Here is a 25,517-nt window from a genome sequence, read left to right on the forward strand (position 1 = left end):
AACAAATCCTTCTTTTCCTTTATTTCTTATAATTTATTATACATTAGTAGTTATAAATCTTCAAATAATAAAGGTATCTGTTATAACATATTCAAATTGACTATATTCTGGAAGTCTTAAATTCATTACTATTTTTTCCTCAAATATGATCGTAATTGATAATATGCAAATATTGTATTGTATAATATCCCAATTTTCTCCTTTAATTTATCACATCATAAACAATGAACCTCTGAAACAATCTCGTAGTTTCTGTATCCCTTTTTCATACCATTTGTCAAATAAAGAATTATGCATTGTAAATGGAAGAAGCTGATTCTGTTTTAAAAGTCTATTGACCCATCTGATAATTCCTTATACCTCTTTCTACATGTATCCCATTCCATATTCGAAACAAATGCCTTAAAATGGTATTTTTCTTCTACCTTTAAAAATGTCATAGTAAGCATTTATACAATATTTGGTCTGGACTTGCTTCACTTATATTATTCATATCAGTATCTACCCAAGACACTTTTTCATCCCCTTAGATACCAAGAAGACAAAAATCTCAATTGAGCTGCCTAATAATAACTTGTAAAATTTAGTAATCTCAAACCCTCTTGATCTTTAACTTCTCCATACTTATCCTTGCTGATTTTCCTTTCCATAAAAACTCACTAATATTCTTATTTAATCATCTAAAACAACATTTCAGGTACCTGAATTGGTAATGAATTCTGGGGAAAATATTCATTTTAACACAATTCACCTGTCCTATTAATGTTATTGGTAATTTCTTCCATCTTCTTAAATCTTCCTCCAATCTTCTTAAAAGTGGTATATAATTCAATTTATACAAATTATTCAATTGATTACTGACTATTATCCCCAAATATTTAACCCCCTCATTTTGCCATTTAAATTTTACTATCATCCACAAAAAGACTAATTCTGTGTACCATGCCCCCATGTCAAAACCTGTAATTTCCTCATCCCTTCGAATTATTTCCAGCTAATGGTTCTATTGCCAATACAAATAAGAATGGTGAAAGTGGGCAACCCTGTCTAGAAGACCTTCCTAATCTAATCAAACCTGATGTTTGACCAAACATCTTTCGCCTTTGGTTCATTATAAAATGCTTTTATTCCTCTTATAAATCTCAGGAAATCCAAATTTATAATATCTTAAATAGAAACTCCCATTCTAATCTATCAAATTATTTTTCTGCATCTAAAGTAATTGTCATCGCTGGAACTTTCCTTTTTTGAGCCACATTTATCAAACTTAAAAATCTCACAATATTATCTGCTGCCTTTCTTTTTGTAATAAACCCTGTCTGGTCCATATTAATTAATTTTTAAAGTATCTTAACCAAACAATTAGCTCACAATTTGGATATAATTTTATAATCTACATTTAACGAAGATATTGGTCTATATGAAGCTGTTTCTAATGGATCTTTTCCCTTTTTTGGTATTACTGTTATCAATGCTATCTTAAAGGATTCTGGTACATCATTTATTTCTCTTATTTGATCTAGTATTTTAAAAAATTGGTACCAACAATTCCTTAAATTTATAAAATTCTACTGGAGAACTATATTCTCCTGGCGCTTTATTATTTCGCAATGTTTTCAGAACCTCATATATCTCAGCTTCTGTAAATGAATTAAATAATTCTTTCCTCTTCACACAAATGTGTTAATTGAATGTGTTGCAAATATTGCTCTATTTTAATTTCATCTTGTTTTAACTCAGACTTGTATAACTTCTCATAAAACTCTCTAAAATTTCATTTATTTCCTTCGACTTATAAACCATCTGACCATTCAATGCTTCTATAGTTCTAGATACCTGTTCTTCCTTTAATGGCCATGCCAACACCTTATGAGATCTTCCTCCTAATTCATAATACCTCTGTTTTGTTTGCAAATGATCACTTTCAACTCTATATGTTTGCATCATATTAAGCTTGACCTTTTTTCTTTCCATTAATTTTTTCATTTCCTTACTTGGACTAATTTGTATTGTTTTCTCTAAATCTGTAATTTTCTTTTCTAATTGATCTACTTCCTTTAAATAGTTCTTTGTTAATTTTACCGTACAACTAATAATTTGTCCTCTTAAATATGCCTTTAAAACTTCCCATATAACAAATTTATTGTTTACCGAGTCTTTATTTTCCATAAAACTTAATTTGTTTTCTTTCAAAATCACAAATATCTTTCCTTTTCATCAATACCACCTATATCCACTAATTCTATCTTCCTCAGATACTATTGAAAATAACAAAGGGGAATGGTCTGAGATAGTACCTGTTGTACTCTAGATTGAACTTGTCAATAAGAACATCTCAATTTGTGAATATGTCTTGTGTCAAAAAGAATAAAATGAATAATCTCTTTCATTTTCCTCCAAATATCTATCAATCCCATATCTACCATTGTCTTTTACTTCTTTAGACACTTTACTATCTCCTACATATTTTCCCGATCTATCCATTTTTGAATTTAAAGTCAAAATAAGATCTCCTCCCATCAAAATTTCACCATTTGCATTTGATCATTTCATAAAAGCGTCTTGCATAAATTATATATGTTTGGAGCATATAAATTCAACAAGGTCCAATTTTCTGAGTATATCTGACATTCTACCATAACGTACCTTCCCGGCACATCCTTTTCTACATTTAACTTTTTTATTGGTAGATTTTTATTTATCAATACTGCAACTCCTCGAGCCTTTGAATTAAATGAGGCTGCCACTACTTTACCCACCCAGTTCATTTGTAATTTATCTAATTCCTTCACCACTAAATGTATTTCTTGTAAAAATACTACATCTATATTCTTTTTTTCATAAATACCAATATCTTTTTGTGTTTTATTTGATTTTGTATTCCATTAACATTAAAACTCCTAAAATTAATCTTCCCAATCATTTTCAATCAAATGAACCCCCTATTTATCCAGCCTTCATCCTCCAAATCCCCCTTTAACAGATCTATTATGCCAATAAATGTGTGGGGGGAAAGATAAAAGTTGAGAAACAAGAAACGATAGAATATCCCAAAAAAGGCACACACAAAAAACATATCCTTTTTATCGCCCTTATTTATAGGAGTGGTAGTCCAGCCTACACCCACACACGTGATTCGTTAGCAGCCAGCAAACATTCCCTTTGTTCCCCCTCCCCCCGAATCTTATACTGACCAGCCTTTACATATATCATCAGTTACTATTAATATTATCTTAACTCCCTACCCCAAAATTAAAAGTCAAATAAACACACAATCTTCCAATTTTACCATCAAACGAAACCGTATACCTCCTCGTGCCTTACTGTCCATCCTAGCAGGTTACCCCTTACTGCCCATCTTAACAGACAAAGATTCAGCAAAACCTTTGGCTTCATCAGGATCCAAAAAAAATTATGCTTATCATTAAGAAAAATTTTCAATACAGCAGGATATCTCAAAACAAATGCATATCCCTTCCGCAAAACATTTTTAACTACAGTAAATTTCTTTCTTTTTTCAGCAGTTCAAAACTTATATCTGGATAGAAGTTGTTCTTGTTTCCATTGTAGATCACTGGGGCATGTCTTGCCTTCACTTGACCTGCTGCTAGTTCCAACATTTTCTTTCTCACCTCAGAGAGAAGGAAATAGACCAATATTGGATGAGAGTTTTGACCTTCTTGTGGTTTTGGTCTTAAAGCTCTATGCGCTCTTTCAATTTCAATGTCTCCTTTAAATTCTTCCATTCCCAGTACTTGCGGTATCCAACTTTGTAAAAATTTCTTCATGTCCTTCTTTCAGCCCACAATCTTGATGTTATTTCTTCTACAGTAATTTTCCAAAATGTCCATCTTCTGACTAAAATGATCCTTCATTATTTTTGATTCTGCTGCAAATTTTTCACCTGGTCTTTTAGTTGCTGTTTCCTTTTATTCTTTCTTCCATAACTTCTAATTTCTTATCCATTTGATTTATGGTTTTCTTCACCTGACCAGTCACATCTCTGGTTTCCATCACTTTATCAGATAGGACTTTAAGAGTTTGTTGTAATGATTCTTCCCGAAACCGCTGCAGATTACCCATATACATTTTGACCTCCAAAGCCAATAATAAAGTTTCTTTAGCAACTTCTCTGAATCCTTGTTCTATGTCTGATTCAACTTCTACCTCTATCAGCTCTTCACTGGGTTCTCCCCCGGAGCTGTCGGCTTCAGGATTTTTTTTTTTAAAGTGCCTCAATTTTTTTTTCTTCTCTGCGCATGCGTGACTCCTCACACCTGGGCAGTAGATGTTCTCCTTCAGTGGCCAGCAGCCGTTGAGTGAAAGAGCTCAAGGTCTCTCCAGCTCCCTGGCGTTCACTATGGAGGGCCAACCTATGAACAGCTCCAGGCTCCTTCTTTAAGGTGGGCCTTATTTCTTTCTCCTTGTCCTTTTTCCGGTCCCAGCATTGTAACAAGCTTTTCCTTTGGTGGCATCCTGTTCTTTTCTCTGACTCTTCCGATGGTTTCTTTCGCTGTCCTTTTAAACTTTTCTATATTTTTTTTACTCTTTTTCAGGGAGAGTAGGGATTACATTACTAACTCCATGTCATCACGTGACAGCTCCCCAGAGAGCTCTAAAGACAGACTTATTAGGACGGCACAGTTAGCGTAGCAGTTAGCACGACACTTACAATGCCAGTGACTGGAGTTCAAATCCAATGCTGTCTAAGGAGTTTGTACAATCTCCCCATGTCTGCATCAGTTTTCTCCAGGTGCTCCAGTTTCCTCCCAACCTCCAAAACATTGGGGTTGTAGGTTCATTTGGATGTACCATATCTGCCAACATGTAATACTCGAAGCTTAAAATTCCACTCCAAAACCAGGCGTTATCATATAGGCCAAGTATAAAATCTGAACCTTGACAGTGAAGTCTCAGCAATCCTCTGTGGGGTCCATCCGCCCAGTCCGATTGCCGTTGGTTCTGTACAGACTTTTAAGCAGTCTGTTAAAGGAACTGACAGTGGTTTTTATTTTAAAATTGGCTCATAAAATGTTAACCTTTACTGGGTAATTTGCTTCTAAAGTATTGTAACAGTGTCACTCCACTGGTCAGTGGTAAGTGCCATCTTGGGGTAGTCTTGTATGGTGACGCAAGTTCAAAATCTACATTGTACAAAACTCTTATACAGAGTCGTCATGTGCACTGGCATGTACAGTGATTGGGTGGCATGAGTTTAATTGACTTTTACCATGCTGTAAAGAAATGAAAATTAAAAATAGTGTATTCAAGGAGCAGAGATAAGACATTTGAATTCAGGAGATTAGGGATATGGGAGAGAGGAGGAAAATGGTGTCCCTAAGATTGAATAATTTGTGATTTTACAGAGTGGCATAGCAGGCTAGGGATTACTTGACCTGTGTCTATTCTTCTTTCCCAGGTTCTTGCATTGTTATCCTTTTTATCTCCACAGATTGTGAAAACATTAGTTGTGGCTTTGCTGTTGGCTGGAATGGTTCCTCTTCTTTTAGGACTTTTGTTTGAATTAGTTATTGTAGCTCCCTTGAGAGTACCTCTGGATCAGACACCTCTCTTTTATCCATGGCAGGTGAGTGAGAAACTTTAAAAGGATTTTCCAGTACGTTTAAAGAGTAGCTCAGCTGACCAAATGTATTCTTTTTTTTTAAAAAAAAAAGGGATCAAATTAAATTTAATTTAATCTTTAGGTCCAAGCAGGATCAAAACTGATGGAAAGAATGTTTCAATAACTTTAAAAAATCTTTGAATTTTCACCAAATCAAAGCAGCCGTGTTAAGATTATGACCATGTATTGCTATTTGCACATCTTGTTTGTTATTCATTGGTTTCTACTTAGTTCTACATTACAGCAGCTGTGATATTTCAAAGCCACCTAAAATTGTACAGAGCATTAGAGATGTAACATTGTAAAAACAGCTTTATAAATACAGGTACGCGATCCTTTATCCGGACATCTAAAATCCGGAAAGCTCCAAAAACCGATAAGTAGGGAGAGAGGCTGCAGGACCTGCACTGGGGGAGGTGGCTGCAGGACCGGTGCTTGGGGGTGGCAGCCATGCAACCGGCGCTTGGGGGAGGCGGCCGGCGCTTGGGGGAGATGGCCAGGCGGCCAAGGGACCGGCAGTTGGGGGAGATGGCCAGGCGACTGGAAAGGGGACCGGCACTTGGGGGTGGCGGCCATGCAACCGACGCTTGGGGGAGGCGGCCGGCACTTGGGGGAGATGGCCAGGCGGCCAAGGGACCGGAAGTTGGGAGAGATGGCTAGGCGACTGGAAAGGGGTGGGGGTTGATACAGCAGCACAATTTGGGTGGGCTTTCTGAAATCTGGAAAAATCCAAAATTCGGAATACACTGTACCCCAAGGGTTCCAGATAAAGGATAGCGTACCTGTACAAATTCTGGGTCACTGAGCACAGGTAAAACAACTTGGTTTGCATACTATTCTGATATTTCTGAAAGTAAATCTTGGCATGATCACTGACTCTATATCAATCACCCATGCACTGAATCATGCCTGTAATTTTCTGTGCTTCTGTTAACTTGCTGAATTGTTTTAAATTGTTCTGTGGCATTAACCTGTTGTTGTTATCATTTTTAGTCTCCTAAAAATTCCTTTCACCCACTTCAGAGATGTGATCCAATTGCAAATCAATTTTTTTTTAAAGTCCCTTATTTGTTATTTATAATTGACAGAATTCTGTGATCACTTCATCATTCCTGAGATAGTTATTCGACTTCTTTCATGGAATAATAACTTGGGACAAAATGTGCAGTCAGAAAGGAATAATTTTAATTTTAATAATAATTTTAATTGTTTCCTTTAATCATCAGCGTGTTTCAGAATGCTTCACATCTTAAAGATCTGGCATTTCTTTACAACTGGCCATTTGCTATAAAAATCCAGAGTTTAAAAAAAAATAATCTTACTCCAATCACACCCCTCTCTCACCCAATGTCATAATTTTGGATTATTGTTATGTTCTTCAAGAGAACCTCATAAGACGTGTATTGTCAATAGAGCTGTGTTTGGGATATGAAGACAGGGATGTTGGGGCCATATTGTGATCGTGTTGATCTTCTGAAGTTTCACTGTTTGATGGTATGTTTTGTTTGCAATAGGACTGGGCTCTTGGTGTTCTTCATGCCAAAATAATTGCTGCTATAACACTAATGGGACCTCAGTGGTGGCTGAAAACTGTTATTGAACAGGTAAAAGTCTTCCAAGGATAAATCAGAAATGAAAAGGAAACTATTTGGTATTACACTTGTAGTATAGGATAAGTCAATAGATGCAGTTACCTCCACCACATTGTCCCTAGTTGAAACAGATGATGAAATAAAATCCAAATAAAGATAAAGGAATAAAAGCAAGAATCCTGTTTGATTCTGACGGACTTTTGTACTTTGCCCTGTATTTTTGGCAAAGAGTTATGGTTTGGTTCAGCATACTAAAAAGGCAAAATCTAGGATTTCTGTTACATGAGTTAATATGGTTATTTTGCATGTATAAAATATTTAATTAATTTTACCTGTGCTTTGTCTTGCATTTTCTTATCCTTGGTTCTTCTTTGGTTGATGATAGATCATATACAAATTGCATCAGATGCCACTTTATTGACAGTGGAAGCAGGTGATAGCAGATTAGGTGTCTTCTGATTTTTAATTGTTCTCCACTAACCACCACCCCTCTTATTTCATAAAAAATGCCCAACACCTCAATTTCCAACTTGAGTTGTCACATTTTATGTATCTCATTCCTACCTGAACCAAAAAGGCTCCAACTGTTTCAAATTGTTGCCATTCCATCTCACAGATTTCATTCCTTTTTTTTTCAAATTGGGGCTGACAGAAACAAAAACAGTGTTGCTTGCATTTTGAATTTCTGATTCAGCATTAACTTTTTTCAGGTCTATGCAAATGGAATTCGAAACATTGATTTACACTTTATAATTTGCAAACTAGCAGCGCCAGTCATCGCAGTGTTGCTGTTGTCGCTCTGTCTGCCATATGTCATAGCTGCTGGCATTGTGCCACTGCTGGGTAGGTAATGAAACATTTTTAAGGGATTGCTTATTTTTCCAATAAACTAATAGTTTGCAAACTTGATTGGCAAAAATGTATGTTAAGCTATTACCTGTGTAAATTTTGTCTACATTTAAATTCCAAAATTGAAGATTCAATTGGGTAGTGACTGCTTTCATTATGCAAGGACTTTGCAAGTTCTCCACGTATCTGCATGGGTTTCCTGTTTGCATTCAAAATGTATGGAGTTTGTAGGTTAATTAGTGTATTTGGATGGCATAGGTTTGTGGGCTAGAAGGGCCTGTTGCCATGCTATTTTAAAATGTAATATGAGTGTAAATAACAAATTTTATGTTACAAAAAATGTTAAATGGTGATGTTTTAATTATCTTGGATATATTTATTTTTAAATCTAGCCAGCAGTAGGAATTCTCATGTTTAAATCGACTTGTGCATAAGATGGTGCCCTCCTTATGGACATGCAAATATTTCTTTAAGCAGATGAGTTGAATAAACTAGTAGTTGCAACACATCAAATTAAACATGGAATATCATAGTTAATTAATTTCATTAGTTGAATTGAAAGTTTCCATTCTGAAAGAATAGCAAGACCAAATTAGGATCATTGTGTGCAGTTTTGGTCACCTAACTGCAGGAAAGATATCAATAAGACTGAAAGAGTGCTGAGATTTACTAGGATGTTGCCCGGATTTCAGAAACTGGGTGAAATAGATTAGGACTTTATTCCCTTGTGCGCAGAAAAATGAGGAGAGATTTAATAGAGATATGCAAAATTATGAGGGGTATAGATGGAGCAAATGCAAGTAGACTTTTTCCACTAAGATTGGGTGAGATACAAACCAGAGGATATGGGTTAAGGGTGTAAGGGGTAAAGTTTAGTGGGAACATTTTCTCACAAAGTAGTGGGAGTGTGGAATGAGCTGCCAGTTGAAGTGGTAAATGCAGGCTCCATTTTAATATTTAAGAAGAATTTGAACAGGTACATGGTTGGGAATGGTATGGAGGGCTATGGACTGGGCAGAATAATTGTTCAGCTCAAACTAGAAGGGCTGAAGAGCCAGTTTTCTGTGTTGTAATGTTCTAATGATGAAAGGATTGATTAATTAAAGTTGATATAAAGGGCATATTTTAAATTTCTCCTAGTTATTTTATATCATCATCTAGTATTAATTTCAAAATTTATTTCCAACTTGGACATGCATGCAGAACCTTTGGTGTAAATTTTGAACTTTTCCCTTTGTTCCACATGGCTATCCAGGTGTGACCTCTGAGATGCAGAATCTAGTCCACCGTCGAATTTATCCTTTTCTTCTAATGGTAGTGATACTGATGGGAGTCCTATCCTTCCAAATCCGCCAGTTCAAGCGGCTATATGAGCACATTAAAAATGACAAGTAGGTATTTTACTTTGTGACACAATTCGTTGAAATATGAGAAACAAAGACTTGAGCATTCCTGTTTGTTTTTAAATTAAACCTTCTGGATTTGATGCCACCACAATTATACCCCTATCTAATGTGCATCTTGGCAATGTATGTCCGCTGTCTTTCATAATGATTATAAATATCCCCAAAAGATAAAAAATAGAGTGGAATGATAAATGTGTATCAGTTGGGCAGCACAGTTGGAGTAGTGGTTAGCGCCACACCTTTACAGCACGAGCGATCGAGATCGGACCGGAGTTCGAGTCTCTTGCTGTCTGTAAGGAGTTTGTATGTTCTCCCAATGTCTGCATGGGTTTTCCCCGGGAGCTCCACTTTCCTTCCACCATTCAAAAGGGTACCGGGGGTGTAACAAGTAAATCACAAAATTCTGTAGACACTGTGGTTGAAGTAAAAATACAAAATGCTGAACAAGCTCAAATCGTGTCCTTTGTGTAGCAATGGTAAAGATGACTGATGTTTCGGGTTTGAGCCCTTCATTGAAGTATGCTGGCAAGCATCTGAACTAAAGGGTGAGGGGGGGGGAAGGGATGATAGGTGGAGAAAGAAGGGAGGAGACAGCAGCAATTAGGGGGAGGAGAGGATGGTAGGGTTGTGTGGTTGAAAGAACTGGAAGGACAGGAAATGGGGAGGGGAAGTAAAGGCCAGCAGGTTTAATAGAAAGTAGTAAAGTCAATATTTATGTCATCTGGCTGGGGGATGCCCAGTCGGAAAATAAGATATTGATCCTCCAATCTGCTGGTGGTCAGGGTGGGACAGTACATCATGCCATGGGCAGACAAGAGAGTTTGGGAATGTGACTCGGAATTGAAATGACTGGCCACTGGGAGGTCACTGTGGTAGCGAACGAAGGTGGTGAGCGAAGCATTCTCTGTCTGCGACTGGTCTCTCAATGTCGAGAAGGTTACAGAGGGTGCACCAGATACAGTAAATAAGTCCTCTAGATATACGTGTTGTTTCATGTGAAAGGCCTGTTTGGGGGCCTGAACCGTGGTGAGGGAGGAGGTGTAGATGCAAGTGTTGCACCTTCTGAGGGCACAGGGGAAGGTGTCAGAGATGCAATTGGGGGGGGGGGGGAGGAGGAGAGAGATGAGTGGATGAGGGAATCACGAAGGGAGCAGTGCCTGTAGTTGTGGGAGTTGGAGGGTTTGTGGTATATGTCAGTGGAAAGCTTTTCTCCCAAGATGGAGACACAGAGATCCAGAAAGGGGAGAGTGTTATTGGAGATGGACCAGGTGAGTTTGAGATCGGGGTGGAAGTTGGACGTGAAGTGGATGAAGCTGACACGCTCATCGTGGGTACATGAGGCAGCCCTGATGTAGTTGTCTATATACAGGAGGAAGAGTTGGGGTCTTGCCTGTGTAGGCTTGCAGCATGGATTGCTCCACAAAGCCCACACATAGGCAGGCGTAGCTGGGACCCATGCGGGTGCCCATGGCTACTCTTGATTTGGAGGAAATGGGATGAGATGAAGGAGAAGTTATTTAGAGTGACTGGGGATGTAGGTTAATGGGGTGTACATCGGGCCACACGGACATATAGGCCTAAATGGCCTGTTACCGTGCTGCATGTCTAAATTTTAAAAAAAATTAAATTACTGGTATGATCTCAATAGTTGCTCAGTTTCTGCTGATGTTTGTCACACTAATTTACTTATTTGTGAATTTTTGCTTCGATACTTTTACTACTGCTGTTGAGGAATGTGCTTGGGTAGAACTTTAATCTTCATGAAAATGTTGCATGAATTTTATAATGATGCTATATCTTTCATTAAATCTAGGTATCTCGTTGGTCAACGACTTGTTAACTATGAGCGAAAGATGGGTAAACAAACAATGACAACTGCGTCACTTTCTTCTGAATAGTGGGTGTTGACTGACCAGCTCTTCCACCCTTGTGTTTCCTACTATAAAAGTCTCCCTTCCCAATTCCCAACTTCTCCCTTTTGCTATTGCATACATACAGCAAAAAAAAACTACACAGTTCTGTCTGGTAATTGTATATGTGTAAATATAATGAACATTCTGAGCCCCTTTAAAGATAATTGAATGTGCATTGTAAATCTTCAAATATGTATATTAATTTATTAAATGTAGTCATCACTTTATTTGGACTGTTGGCCTACATTTCAGGAGTGACGGTGGCAGAGACAATATAATGAAGTGTTTGAATACTTCATAAGCTCAAATTTTTTAGAAATGTTCATAATGGCTGATGTTTTAATACAGAATTAAAATAAACTATTAAGCAGGAAAAGAAAAAACTGCAAATTAATGTTAACTGAGTATTTATTTAATTTTGACCATTTTTGCAGCAAATATATAGCTCTACATTGTAAACATACTTTTTGGCCATCGATATGGTAGATTACAATGGAGCATTATGGTAACAACATCTGACGACCCAAAATACATCCATTAAACAGCTGATACAGACAATCTTTGAGTAACCTTGGAGGGTTGGGGTTACTTTTTCTTTGTCTAAAATGTGTTCAATGACGGGGGCAGAATAATACAACTCTTGTCTTTGGTGGTTGTGGAATTGGGCGCAGGGTCTGAATTAACTCATTGGCACTTCTAACAGTAAAACTTTAGCATACTTTGCTTGGGCATTTTCACAATTTAGAATAAAACTTGGGAAGCAGCCCCTTGAATATGTAGCCATGTTCTGTACTGTGTAAATAAACCCAGTTCTGTGAATGGCTATCCAAAATGTTTATCTAGATTATAATCTAAAACAGGGTTTGGAAAAGTGGTCTATATTGACCCATGGGGGTCGATAGAGAAATTTATTGTTGATAATATTTATTTCTTTAGTTTACATGCTTGGGGGTGGGGGGTCGATGAGAGATCAAGGATTCCATGAAGAGGTCACTGATTTAAAAGGTTTGCTGACCCCTGATCTAAAGAAACTGTGCCAATTACAATCTGGTGACACTAGCCTCTTAAACTGCAACACCTGGGTTGTCCTCCTGGGACCTGGGCGCAATTACTTGGGCAAAGTTGAGGGAAGCCCCTTTTAAATTGCAAGGGGGAATCTACCCATTAAATTGCCAACTCGGTGATTTAAGGGGGATCCTTCCCCCACAATGATGCGTCACGTACTCACCAGAAGTATCCGGATACTGGCTGCCCGGTGATGCACGCATGCAAGCGCTAATGTCACCAGAATAAGCGGGTCGGCCATTTTCATTTTCAAATTGCCTGTGGATAAGTTTAACTGGGTTCCATGACTACCTCTGAGGTAGGTCAGGGACCCAGTTGGATTCTGACAGGGTTGACCAGGTAAGACCCTTTCTGGCTGCCTTGTAACTGGGGCGCAAATTGCCCGGTTAACCCCGTTTTACACGGCAGCTTGAAAGGGCCTAATTAATGTCTTCAGTAAATTTTGATTATTGTGTAGATTGGATAAGGCCAAGTGCATAGAAATTTAAATAGATTTTAATATGAATTTGTATATTCCTGTAATTGTTTTTAAGCGTTTATTGATTTATATTAAATTGATTTTTTTAAGTGCAAAAGTGACATTGATACAAACTGTCCTCTGAACTACAAGCTTCATCCCCAAGATTATAGTGCAAGTATTTGCATTTAAAATGGAAAAAGTCCACTGAGAGCAACAAGCCAAATCCGATTCATAGATTACAGCTGCACTGAACACAATAGACTTCTCAATCTCCAAAGTTTTCCCATATTCAGTGTTTCACAAGAATTTCAAGAGGAACAACCCCAAATATTACGTCTGGGCGCTCTCCAACTAGACAGCATTAACAACAACCTTCTAGTTTCATTTAAACCCCTTCCGAGTCTCTCTCTTCCCCTATCCCTCTGTCTCCAACTCCCCACTCCTTTTCCTCTCTGAAAGCTACCCCATTATCTATGACCTCTAAGCTTTTTTTCTCCTACCCTCTCCCCTATATCCACCTATGACCTCTTACCTGTTAGCCTGTACTCCTCACCCTGCCCCTTCCTCCCTCTCTCAATGTTTTTATTTGGGTGCTTGTCTTTTTTTTTGCTCACACCTTGATGAAAGGCTCTGGCCTGAAATGTTGGTTGCCCTTTATATCCTATAGACAGAGCGTTACCTGTTGAATTTCTTCAGCACTTTTGTATATTGCACAACAATCACAGTGTCTGCAGGAATAGTGGGAAAACAAACTAGGTCACTCATTTCTGTTGATCTGATTAACAGGGTCTGATTCCTTTGGTTCTTTTCAAAACCATTAAGCTTGCATGTAGGCCGTCACATGCTCTAGTAACAATATCACAGGGTTGTTTGTTTTTTGTATTTCAGATCTAGTTTGTAGATATAACCAGCAAACAGGATTCCAATTCAGTTCAAGATTTCATACTCTATAGTGAAACATCATTTCAGAGAATATTAATATTTTTTCCAGGATATTACATGATAAATTTTGTTTTTCATTAAGAATTTAATATTAGTATTATCTTCCTAATTTTGTAACAAGTCATCTTTAGCGATCCGAGGAAGAATTTATACAGTTAAGAGAAACTCCAGCCTTTCATTTTGTTCAGTGCCCCATATTTAACCTTCGTTCTCAGTGCAAGCATGCTTAGTTAAAAATATTTGATGGGTCTTGTATCTATATTTTTTAAATTAAAATACTCTTAAACTTTATATACAATTCAAAGGGTCTTCGGTTTTTAGCAAAGAAAGTTCCCACTGTAGTAAAAACACAATGCTGGAGAAATTCAGCAGGTCAAACAATGTATTTTATGTAGCAACCAACGTTTCAGGCTTGAGTCCTTCATCAGGTATGAACAAAATTTGGGCAGGCACCCAAAAAAAATGGAGTGAAGAGGAGCACAGTCCCACTGGTAGAAGGTAATAGGTCTTGAGTGGGGGTTGGAGAATCCTAGCTAAGTCAGTGGGGACAGGTGCGGAGAGTTTGAGAGCAGCAGGGATGACACTGTTTCAGTTTGGAAATGTGAGATCAGGAAATGTAAGACGAGTAAAGATTACTGATTACTTAGTGTTGCCCAGAAACAAAGTTTAAAATACCTTGAAGGGCTTAAGCTTGAAAAATGGTTGTACAGTATGTTTCCGATTATCTGAAATGCTCGGGGCCAGACATGTATCAGTTAACTGCATTTTCCGGATATCTGAGAAATTCCTTCACTTGTATCGGCCATTGCTGATCTCGACACCTCCCCACCACTGTTGCAGAACCTGCCCAGCACCTGAGGTTCCCCGTTCGAATCCAAGATACCTCCCTACCGCCGTCGCTGATCGTGTCCAGGAGCCCGAGGTTCTCGCTCCAATGCCAGCCCAATAACATCAGCATAAAACAACAAGGAAAGATTTTTCAAGCATGAAATAAAGTTTAGTTCTGGAGTACATGAGAGCTCCATTGGATTCCAAATGTTGCTAAAAGCGCATTTATGTATTCGAAAGCTCTGGATTCAAAATGGCGATAACAGCACATCAGAGTCCCACTTGAGAACAACAGGTTAAAAAAAAACTTCAACTTCTGACTGCCACCAAATATTTTCACAGATAACTGACAATTTTGGTAAGGTGGCTTTCAAATAATCGGAAACTTACTGTATATCTTTATTTTTGCTCTATAAAATACAGTGACCTGACTAGCATTGATTTTACTAGTAAAATTGCCACTGATTAAATATCTAATCTAGCCATGTTTATCTGTTTCCTTTGGAACATTCAGTAATTAGTACCTTCTGCACCACCTACACCATTCTTTCCCCCCCCCCCCATTTTCCCATTTACAGGTCTTCTTCACCTGAACTTTACCCTTTCTGCCCAAGTTCCAGTACCAGAAACAATTCTATCTGTTCATAAGTGAATGATTATACTACAGGGATGTGCAAAACCAATATAGTACTAAACTGGGGAAACTTAAACATCCAAGCAATAATAATACAAAAGGGAAAGAGGGGAGAGGATTGAAATCTACTCAGGAAAATATTCTTGAAATTTGACTCGGGAAAATTAGTGTAGAAAGTGGGAGAAAAATTTAGAAAACAGTGGTCTTAATATCACAAGGTTGAGTGTGACTATGAGGAATGATAACAAGATTAAAATGTAGAGAATTGGAGAAAGGTCACTTTAGTGGATATGTCCAATCTAGCCCAGGTAAATTGAAAACAATGCTGGCAGGCAAAGTAGCAATTGATCTGTGGCTACAAATTCTCTGTCATCTACATATAGGGCATTTGATGGATGCCAGGCTTCCACCAGAAATGAGAACAAAACAAAGAATATTGCTTTGTTTTTGGATAGACTAAAATTGAGAAAGGGGAAGCTAAAAAGACAGGAAACCTCGTCTAATCTATGTGGCTTGGATTCTTACAAAGGGAAAGAAGAAGATTGCAGAAATACTTTCAAGACACCCATAAATTCAGAAGTGATGCCTGAGAATAGAAAGGTGAAAAGAAAAACCCAACATTACAGGCAAATCAGTTGTGTGGAAGATTCTAAAAACCAGAATCGTCCGCAGAATTAGTGGTCAACTGGATGGGTGGATTGATTAGAGAAGTTGAACATGAAATTAGTTGAAGCAAATTGTGCGTTGCTGTAACTGATATCCGCTGCCCACAACCCAACTTGTGCAAAATACTATTTACAATCATCACCTTGGTTTTTGTTCCTATGATATCTGGCTTGAAAATTTGAATACACCTGTAATCAAATTCCATTGTGGGTAAACACCTTGTTGCTGCAATCTTTAATCACACCAAACTAAAAAAAACTGGACAAGGATTCCTGAATGGTTGGATTTACTCTGATTTACAACATGCTTTTAATGTGTTTTTAAAATTTTTTGGGAGGGGTGTACAGTCGGCTTAGCGCAACACCTTTACACCACCAGCGATCGGGACTGGGGTTTCAATCCCATGCTCTCTATAAGGAGTTTGTACGTTCTCCCCGTGTTTGCGTGGGTTTTCCCTAGGGGCTCCGAGTTCCTTCCACCCTTCAAAAATGTACCGGATGTGTAGGTTAATTGGGCGTAAATTAAGCGGCTTGGACTCGTGGGCCGAAATGGCCTGTTACCGTGCTCTATGTACAACTAAATTTAAAATGTTACATAATGATGTGGTCAATTTTCCAAGAAAACCTGGAGTTTAAAGAGAATGTGGAACAACAACCAATCAGCTTAAAGAGAGCATGGGTGCCAAAGTAAGGATTTAAGTTTTATGATGCATTGTTTCTATTTTGGCTGATCCTTCTGCTTTCCAGGCTCTAAGCTGTGCTATTTACTCCATAATTTTTTTTTGTTGAAATCTTCTTTGAACAAGCTTGATTGCATTTGGTCATGTCACCTGCAAAGTGCTTTGTGATGTTTCAATGTTATCAGTGTGATATAAATGCAAACTACTCAAAATGTTGAATTCCACTTTTCCCAACACCCCAAGGATGTGTGCTTAGCCCACTTCTCTACTTGTTATACACCCACGACTGTGTGGCCAGGCACAATTCTAATGCCATCAACAAGTTTGCCGATGACCCCACAGTTGTTGGCAGAATCACAAATGGCAGTGAGGAAGTGTACAGGAGGGAGAGAGATCAGCTCGCTGAATGGTGTAACAGCAACAACCTTGTGCTCAACGTCAGCCAAACCAAGAAGATAATTGTGGACTTCGGGAGAAAGTCAGGGGAACATGATAGTCCTCATCAAGGGTTCAGTAGTGGAGAAGGTCAAGAACTTCAAATTCCTGGATATCAACATCTCCGAGGATCTGTCCTGGAACCTCCATGTCGATGCAATCAAGAAGAAGACTTTGTCAGGTGTCTGAGGAGATTCGGTATGTCACCAAGGACTCTCGTTAACCTCTACAGGTGTACCATGGAGAGCATTCTGGCTGGTTGCATCATTGCCTGGTATGAAGGCACAAACTCTCAGAACAAGAATAAACTCCAGAGGATTGTTAACTCAGCCTGCGACATCACAGACACCAGACTTCACTCCATCAAGGACATCTACATGAGGCGATGTCTTCAAAAAGCAGCCTCTGTCCTCAAAGACCCCACCACCCAGGCCATGCCCTCTTCACTCTGCTACCATCAGGATAAAAAGGTACAGGAGCCTAACGACAAGCTCTCAGTGGCACAAGGACAACTTCTCCGCTGCCCTTAGATTCCTGAATAATCTATGAACAAAAGACTCTGCCTGACTTTTGATGCACTATTATTTTTATTTTTTATATTGTAAGATGATTTGTAATATGAATGTTTGCACTATGATGTTGCTGCAAAACACCAAATTTCATGACTTATGACAATAAATTCTGATTCTAATACAATCTCTATCCCATCAGCACTTATTTACACCATCAAATTTTTTTGTTCCCTCATTAATACATGCAGTTTTAGGCCATGACTTGCACTATATTGCACTTGCCTGAGAGTCACTGCTGTATGGTGAATTCAGTTCCTAGTTTGTTCTTCAGCAAACAATCCTGGTGGGCAATGTGCCTAAGAATCCCAATGCATGGGAAAGTTTAGAGAAAGTCTAATTGTGTTTTATAGTAAGCTGTCTTTATAAAAGCACTTCTTAAATTACACTTGTCTCAAGGTTGTCAAAATTATCGGTTCTTTAAATGTATCTGTAGGGAAGATTGAATTAATGGGAGAGTTCTTGTTTGTGCTTTTGCTAATGGTGAACTGGTCCCTCTAAAATTATTAATGAAATGCAGCCAAGAAGCATCCCTCAGTACCCTGGCACTATATATTTGAGTTATATATCCCCCAACTATTACTGAAGTTATTCCTTTATTGGATCACGTCCAGTTCCCTTCATTAGTTCCTGTAATTTGGCAGCTTCTTTCGAAATCCACTCTTTTCCTGAGTATCGTCAATCTTAATCATCTCGTGGGGTTAGGTGGGAGAAAGTGTTCGGCCTTGTCTAGAAGGGCCTGTTTCTGTGCTGTAATTGTTATATTGCTATTTAGTAGCATTTAAGGAGAATTTGGATATGTATATGGACGGGAAAGGAATGGCGGGTTATGGGTTGAGTGTGGGTCAGTGAGGCTAGGTGGGAGAAAGTGTTCACATGGACGAGAAGGGCCAAGTTGGCCTTTGTTATATGGTTATAATAACACCACATATTCCTTGGTATATATTTAGGTGCTCATTTAAGTAAAAGTTATCATCATTGATGTTTGTTATTTGAAAAAGACTGACGGCCTGAGTTATTAAACCTGGATGGAAGTGAGTTGCATTGACTTGAATGGAATTCAATGATTCTTTGCAATACCATGCACTATATTGTACGAGGGGTACTGAAGTGAACTCTACCAAATTCTGGAGACACAGGAGAATGCAGATGCTGCAAACTATAATTGAACACAATCTGCTGTAGCGCAAACCCTCTCGCATAAAGATTTGGATCTGAAACGTCGACTGGTGCTACTTGACTTGCTGTGGCCTTCGTTATTCTGCGTGTTCTCGGAAGATTTGCCAATTGCTCTTCTCCCACTCTCATGCACTGCAATAAATTTGCGACGCAGTGAGCGCGACTCATGCTGGGTTGATTGCACGGCACGCCTGCCTTGCGTGACGTCAGCTGAGAGACGGGAGGTGGGGGCTGACCAGTGCCGTGGCAACCGGAGCCGCCGCCACTGTGACGGGTCGCCTGGCAGCCGCCGCCGCTGTGACGGGTCGCCTAGCAACCGCCACTGTGACGGCTCGCCCAGCAACCGCTGCACTCCTGGCGAAGGCGGCTGCCCCGTGGCCGAGGTGAGTCCGGGACAAGAGCGCCGACACTGAGGTGAGCGAGGAGGACGGGTGGTTAATGCGAAGAACGAACGCGGGCGCTAATTCGGGGCAAAAGCAAATAAACGGTGACATGAGGGGCAAAATAATAGTTTTCGTTCACTTAGATGCTCCCGGTCAGCATTGGTTGAAACGCTTTGCGTGCTATCCAGGCAAGTCAACCGAAACCAGTACAAGTCTAACAACAATTGTGCAGGGCCTACTACAGTATTATAATAAGATGGGTGCAGTGATACCCACGTATCAACTTTAGAGAGAGGAGATTCTTCAAGCCTACACCGCCATTCATTTTGATCACGACTGATCGTCTACTTGGTACCCAGATCCTGCCTTCTCCCCATACCTCCTGATCCCCTTCTAACTCCCTCTTAAATATAGATTAAAAAACCGGCTTCGCCCACTACCTGTGGCAAAGAATTCCACAGATCCACCACTCTCTCAGATTTTTTTTCTCATCTCAGCCCTTATCCCTGGTTCTGGTTTTCCCCAACAACAGGGACAACCTTCCTGCTTCCAGCCTGTCCAATCCCTTGAGAATTTTATACATTTCTATAAGATCCCCCTCAATCTTCAAAATTCCAGTGAGTATAAGCCAAGCCGATCCAGCCTTTCTTCATATGCAAGTCCTGCCATCCCTGGTATCAATCTAGTGAACCGTCTTAACACTCCCTCGATAGCCAGGTTGTCTTTCCTCAGATAAGGAGACCAGAACTGTTCACAATACTCCAGGTGTGGTCTCACCAGGGCCCTGTACAGCTGCAGTAGAACCTCTCTGCTCCTGTACTCAAATCCTCTTGCTATGAACGCCAACATACGCCTTCCTCACTGCCTGCCGTACCTGCATGTCCACTTTCAATGTCTGCTGCACACGACACCCAGGTCTCCATTGCTTCTCTCATTTTCCTAATCGGACCCCATTTAGGTAATAATCTCTCCTGTTCTTGCCTCCAAAGAGGATAACCTCACATTTATCCACATTATATTGCATCTGCCATGATAAGCGATGATAAGAACAAAAAGAATTTGAAGTAATTTAGATGGAGTCCAGTAAACTATTCAATAATGTCCTAGATGGGAGGTTGGTATGGAAGATTAAGGCACATGGGATAAAGAATTCGCTGGGTGATAGGAATCAAAGATTGGTTTTGGAGGGGATTTTTTTCTAGACCAAGGACCGTGACCAGTGGATTTGGCACCAGGACCTTCAGTTTATTCATCATTTGCATAAACTCTGGTCGAGGATGTTGGTGGCAAGCTGGATGAGTTTGCCGATGACATGAATATATTTGCTGCATATAACATGGGATTGCGAAGAGGATGACCTGGGTTTGCAAAGGAATCTAGACCATATGGGGAACTGGACAAAGGAATGGCAGGTGCAGTTCAATTCAGAGAAGTGTGAGGTGCTGCTTTGGAGAAAATCAAACCAGAGCAAATCTTGATCTGTTATTGGCAGGGCCCTAAAGAGCATAATGGAGTAAGGGATCTAAGGGTACAGATGTGTAGTTCTTTAAAGATGACCTCACAGACAGAGAGAGAGTGTTTGGTCACTTAACTTCATTGGCCCGAGGCATTGAATCCAAGTATTGGGACGTAATATTAAAGTTGTACAAGATGTTGATGCATGCAGTTTTGGTCACCTAGCTATAATTTGGAAAGAATATAGAAGAGGTTTACAAATAATGGAACACTAGGCCTGTTTTCCTTGGAGCATAGGCGCTTGAGAGGGAATCTTAATGATCTCTAAAATTGTTTCCCAGAGTAGGAGAAAGGACATAACTATAAGGTGGGGGGGGGGGGGGGGGTGAGATGTAGAAGGAATGTAAGGGGACAGTTCTTCACCAAGAGGGTGATGGGCACAGTTCCCTCTAAGCTGTGCACATATGTGCAGGTGCACGCATTTTGCGCACAAAAGATCAGTTACCTAAAATAATGTAATAATTATTAATAAATAATCTCTTAGCTAACTGATTCTGTTAACTAGTTAGTTGGTTTTTCAAATACCTCATTTGCACATCACTAATTTACGTCACCTCACCTTTCCTGTTCCAGTTTGAACAGCTGCAGCATGGCTGCTGCCATATTTGGCAGACAGTGTTCATATAGTAAAGTTTATTTAATGGAACAACAAACTGAACAAAGTAGTTCAAAGTACAGATTAAAATCTTAACTAAATTATTACTTCAAAGAATGCAATCATACTTGTATTATATTAAAACATGCCAAAAACAGTTTTATTAGCCATGAGAGATAGGCTGTGCCAAAATTATCTTGAAATAATTTCAAGTTTACATTTGTACTCATTGAGTACGCACATACTTTTGTCACAGTTAAAAAAAAGTTGCACGACCTCAGATTTTTGCGCACACTGACTACTAAAAATTAGAGGGAAAATTGGTGATGGGGATGTGAATTGTGCTGCTAAAGTGGTGGAAGCAGGGGATTAGCTTCCGACAAGAAACACTTGGATAACGACATGGATGGGAAGGATTGGGAGGGGTATGTGCCTAATGTGGGCAAGTGGGAATAAAGCAGGAGGGCACTTCGTTCAGCACAGACAAGCTGGGCTTGGGTTCTATTTTTGTGTTTTTTATACTCTGACTCTATAACCAGTTAAACTGTCCAAGAATTCACCTTTTACTGATGGGAGGTGCCTTGAAAAGGAAGTCATAAGCCACTTTTTAGAACTGTTCTAGTTCCTTCTGATGAAAATGCACCTGCAATAATACTGCAGAATTAGTTTTGGGATTTAGACTGGGCTACATTGAAAGGCCAGCAAGATACTTCCATCAGGATGGTGCACAGTTTGGAGAGATACATCCAGGTCATGGAGTTCCTGTGCATCTGAAGCCCTCATCTTAACTAGTAGAGGCTGCATGTTTGGAGGGTGCAGGGAGAGTAACTGCAATGCATTTTATAGATGTCATGCACTCTAGCACGGTGCGTCAGTGGTGGGGAGTTCAAATGTTTAATGTGGAGTGTTGGGTACCAATCAAATGGGCTGTGTCAGGTGTGGCCAAGTTACAGCTTTCAGACCAAATGTGGCCCATTGTCCGTGTTTAAGTGGTTCAGGGTGAAGTTTAAAAGTTGAACATAGCCCGTTCCATCTTCGTGACTATCCCTCGTGGTCAAGGATGATGGTCTTCGTTTCATTGATCCACAGAACAACGACGCCAGTATGTGTATTGTTTAACGTGCACTCGATGTTGCACTCCAAGAAGCACATGATATTTCACAAATCAACCAACTAATTCCAATGGCATGGAATCCACGATGATTGGAGTTGATGGATTTGTTGCAGCCTTCACAGCCGTTGAGTTCAGAGTAACTTTGTCTGCCTGTTCCACCGTTTAGGATTTGGTCGGATTGTTCTTTGTCAGGGAACTCGCCCTCGACCTTACCACCATGGGTGGCCCTACCAGGAGCATAGCTCCAGATGGCATCATTTTCAGGATCACAGGACCACACAAGCTTTTCTACTACGACAAGGTGACAATCCACGGAGACAGGCCCATTAGAATATAGTCTCTAATAATAAATTGCATTGCATTTCTCAGTTTCAATATTAGATGTCGCTGACATTTTGAACGATGACTTTACCAACCATTGAAATGTTCCTCATCAATGAAAGCGATTACTTCAGTTTTAAAAAAAGTTACCTCAGTTAAGGGAAATGTTAACCTCAATTGAGTAAACATGATGGAAGCAAAAAGATGGAAAATAGCAAGAGAGTGCCAAAAATTTCAGATATGGATGGAAAATGGAAGCTTTTTCACAGTGGTCAAGGCCGTCGACGACGACGAACAAATGTTTGTTTGATTTGCAAGGAATCCATTAACTTTAATAGCCTATTTACACATTGCACCATAATCATTAAGGTGGACACTTGTCAGTGGAGGAACATTGGAGATGGCCTATTCCCTTTCTTGATCTTTTCTGTTGTGCTTATTTTGCACCTGGCTTTTTATTTGGCAACACGTTTTGAATGAGAGTTTGAGCTTTATAGTATTCATTTAAATTAAATTTAAGAGCAGAAGAAACAGAAATGCCTACTGTAATCTGTGAGCACATCAATAAACCACTGTAATGTCACTAGTTCAACTGTTCAGCTTAAATATCATCATTATTTTGATAGAAAATGAATTTTATATGGGACAATTTTTCTCGCAGTGTAACTGGTTGAAAACTGCTGGGCTTAATATTGTTTGGCCCGTGACTCCTTATACTTTTTTGTATGTGGCCCACAACCAGATAAGTTTGGCCATCTCTGGCTATGTAGTCCTACATTGTGCCAACGTTTCTGATGGCCATTGGAGCTGCACACATCCAGCAGTGGTTATTTTTCCCACTCACATACCATCTTAAGCAACCCCTAACTAACCACAGGTCAGGACTGGGTCCACTGTTTGTTCATTATCTAAATTAACAATTTCAATGACTGATCAGTAAATTTTCAGGTGACACCAGGGTTGGTGGTGTCGTGAATACTAATGAAGGACACGTAAGATTACAACAGGATATATTGGTGGTAGTTCAATTTGGAAGAGGTTAATGAGAGGCAGATGGAATTTAACTCTGATAAATTTGAGATGTTGCACCTTGGTAAGTCAAAACAGGGCGGGGCTTGCACAATAAATCGTAGAACCCTGGACAGTGTTGTAGAAGAGAGAGAGAGAGAGATGGGAATACATGTGCATAGTTCCCTAAAGGTGGAGACTCAGGTGTACAAGGTGGTGAGTGAAGAAGGTGTTTGGCACACTTGCCTACATTGGTCAGAGCACTAAGTACAAAATTTAGGTGTAATAGTGAAAAGGGGTGGTGGGAGGGGGGGTGTCTGTGAAACAAGTGTATGAGTTAGGTAAACAAAATTTTTAAAAATAATTTTAAGTGGCTGCAACAGAGCTATGAGCAGTGCTTGGTGAAATGCAAATGTGTATGTATAAAACAAGTGGGAAGAAAAGTGAAGTAGTATGTTAGTTACACAAGGGATCGTAATGATGTAATGAGGACATCCAATGAAAGCCGCATTAGTAATAGAGTGGGATATTGATGATACTGGGGGTGTCTGTGATGTCATTAGTGACAAGTGGTAGCATAGGCATATAATCTATGGTATGGCAACCATGGCACATACCCTGGGCACTGCTTGAAGGGCGCACTGTCCTCACCTCACCCGCCCAATATCTTTGCTCCCTGTTCTAACCTGCTGTGCTGAGTTTCTCCAGCATCGTTCCACAGTGTCTGCAGACTTTGGAGTTTTACTCTGGGGAGAGTGTTTTGGTTTTTCTCACCTGTTGATTTGCTCAGTACCCAGGCCAGCACCACCCAGGGTGAATGGTGATGGGTTAAGGTTCAGGGTGCAGCCTGGTTTGCTGCAGGTTATGGAAGGGCTGATGGCCATCGCATGCATACCCCACCGTGGAGCTCCAGTAGGACCTTCCAGGCAGCAAGACTGGATCTTAACTTGCAGACTCACCTTTCAGGTGGCAGCCCTAAAAGGCTACTTACAGAGTTGCCTCGTCCACCTGAAAGGGCCTATTCATATCCAGAGATGCCTCGTAGCGCCCTCCAGATCTGATGGAGGCAGAGCGACTGGTGCTGCAGCGCCACCCGGCATAAATATGTGGCATAGCAACGGCCGTCTTCCCTACCCATAATCCCCCATGCAGGTGGAACCATTCTGTGTTTCCCACAACAGTTCCAGCTGCGTGGGGGATTATGGGTAGGGAAGACGGCCATTGCTATGCCACGTTTTGAGCCACAGAGAGTGGCCCCAGTGCAAGAGCAGCCAACTGAGCTGTCACAGCCTGCACCGGCTGGCTGTCCCTGCCCTGACATCCCCCATCAGCCATCCCTGCCCCGGCGTCCCCAGTGAGACAGAGGCTGTCAGGTAACGGGGTGGGGTCGGGGGATGTCAGGCAGTGGGGAGTTGGGTCGCCGACTAATGGAGTCATCAGCCTGCCCCCAGTGGTTGCACATTCAGGTGCGTTGGTGGAGCGCAGCACCCTGCCGATTATCCCTCCCGTAGAAGGGTTGGCATTGGCGCTTCTGCCTCAGTCAGGTGAGTATGTCTTTAGCTGCAAGGGGGGAGATTATGTGGCTTTATATTGGGGTGTTTAGGCCATCTGAAAGGGCCTGGTGTTAGTCACGTCGCAGCTGCCCCTTGCTCCCTGCCTGAGAGTCGGGCCGTGATCACCAAGCTCAGCCTGTGTGTCTGTATTCTGTCGGCTGCTGGCATCGCTGCCTTCCCTCTCGTCG

General features: G+C 40.2%; 2 protein-coding genes and 1 long non-coding RNA gene across 12 annotated transcripts in view; 2 read left to right on the plus strand and 1 right to left on the minus strand.

Annotated features, from left to right (window-relative positions):
- marchf6 (membrane-associated ring finger (C3HC4) 6) overlaps positions 1-11,777 on the plus strand; it is a 105,083-nt gene extending 93,306 nt beyond the window's left edge. For all 3 annotated transcript variants that reach the window (XM_069906835.1, XM_069906845.1, XM_069906854.1), the window contains 5 exons: positions 5,453-5,587; positions 7,138-7,227; positions 7,926-8,058; positions 9,320-9,455; positions 11,284-11,777. In XM_069906835.1, the coding sequence (XP_069762936.1) occupies positions 5,453-5,587; positions 7,138-7,227; positions 7,926-8,058; positions 9,320-9,455; positions 11,284-11,368 (579 nt within the window). In that variant the 3' untranslated portion in view covers positions 11,369-11,777. The remainder of the gene's footprint in view (positions 1-5,452; positions 5,588-7,137; positions 7,228-7,925; positions 8,059-9,319; positions 9,456-11,283) is intronic.
- The window catches only part of LOC138747591 (uncharacterized), a 69,372-nt gene extending 44,497 nt beyond the window's left edge, over positions 1-24,875 (minus strand). The window contains exons 1-2 of one of the 2 annotated variants that reach the window (XR_011347570.1): positions 24,736-24,875; positions 7,780-7,860 (exon numbers count right to left, since the gene is read on the minus strand). This is a non-coding gene — a long non-coding RNA (uncharacterized lncRNA). Of the gene's footprint in view, positions 1-7,779; positions 7,861-24,550 lie in introns of both variants that reach the window. The other variant, XR_011347569.1, reaches the window with a different exon arrangement.
- Positions 19,068-25,517, plus strand: part of ropn1l (rhophilin associated tail protein 1-like) — an 80,991-nt gene continuing 74,541 nt past the window's right edge. For 2 of the 7 annotated variants that reach the window (XM_069906937.1, XM_069906946.1), the window contains exon 1: positions 19,068-19,223. The gene's annotated coding sequence lies outside the window, so the exon portion shown is untranslated. Of the gene's footprint in view, positions 19,255-19,386; positions 19,412-25,517 lie in introns of those variants that run through there. The other 5 variants (XM_069906927.1, XM_069906917.1, XM_069906955.1 and 2 more) reach the window with 5 other exon arrangements.

This window comes from Narcine bancroftii, chromosome 1 (assembly GCF_036971445.1).
Source record: "Narcine bancroftii isolate sNarBan1 chromosome 1, sNarBan1.hap1, whole genome shotgun sequence".
Classification (NCBI taxonomy): domain Eukaryota; kingdom Metazoa; phylum Chordata; class Chondrichthyes; order Torpediniformes; family Narcinidae; genus Narcine; species Narcine bancroftii.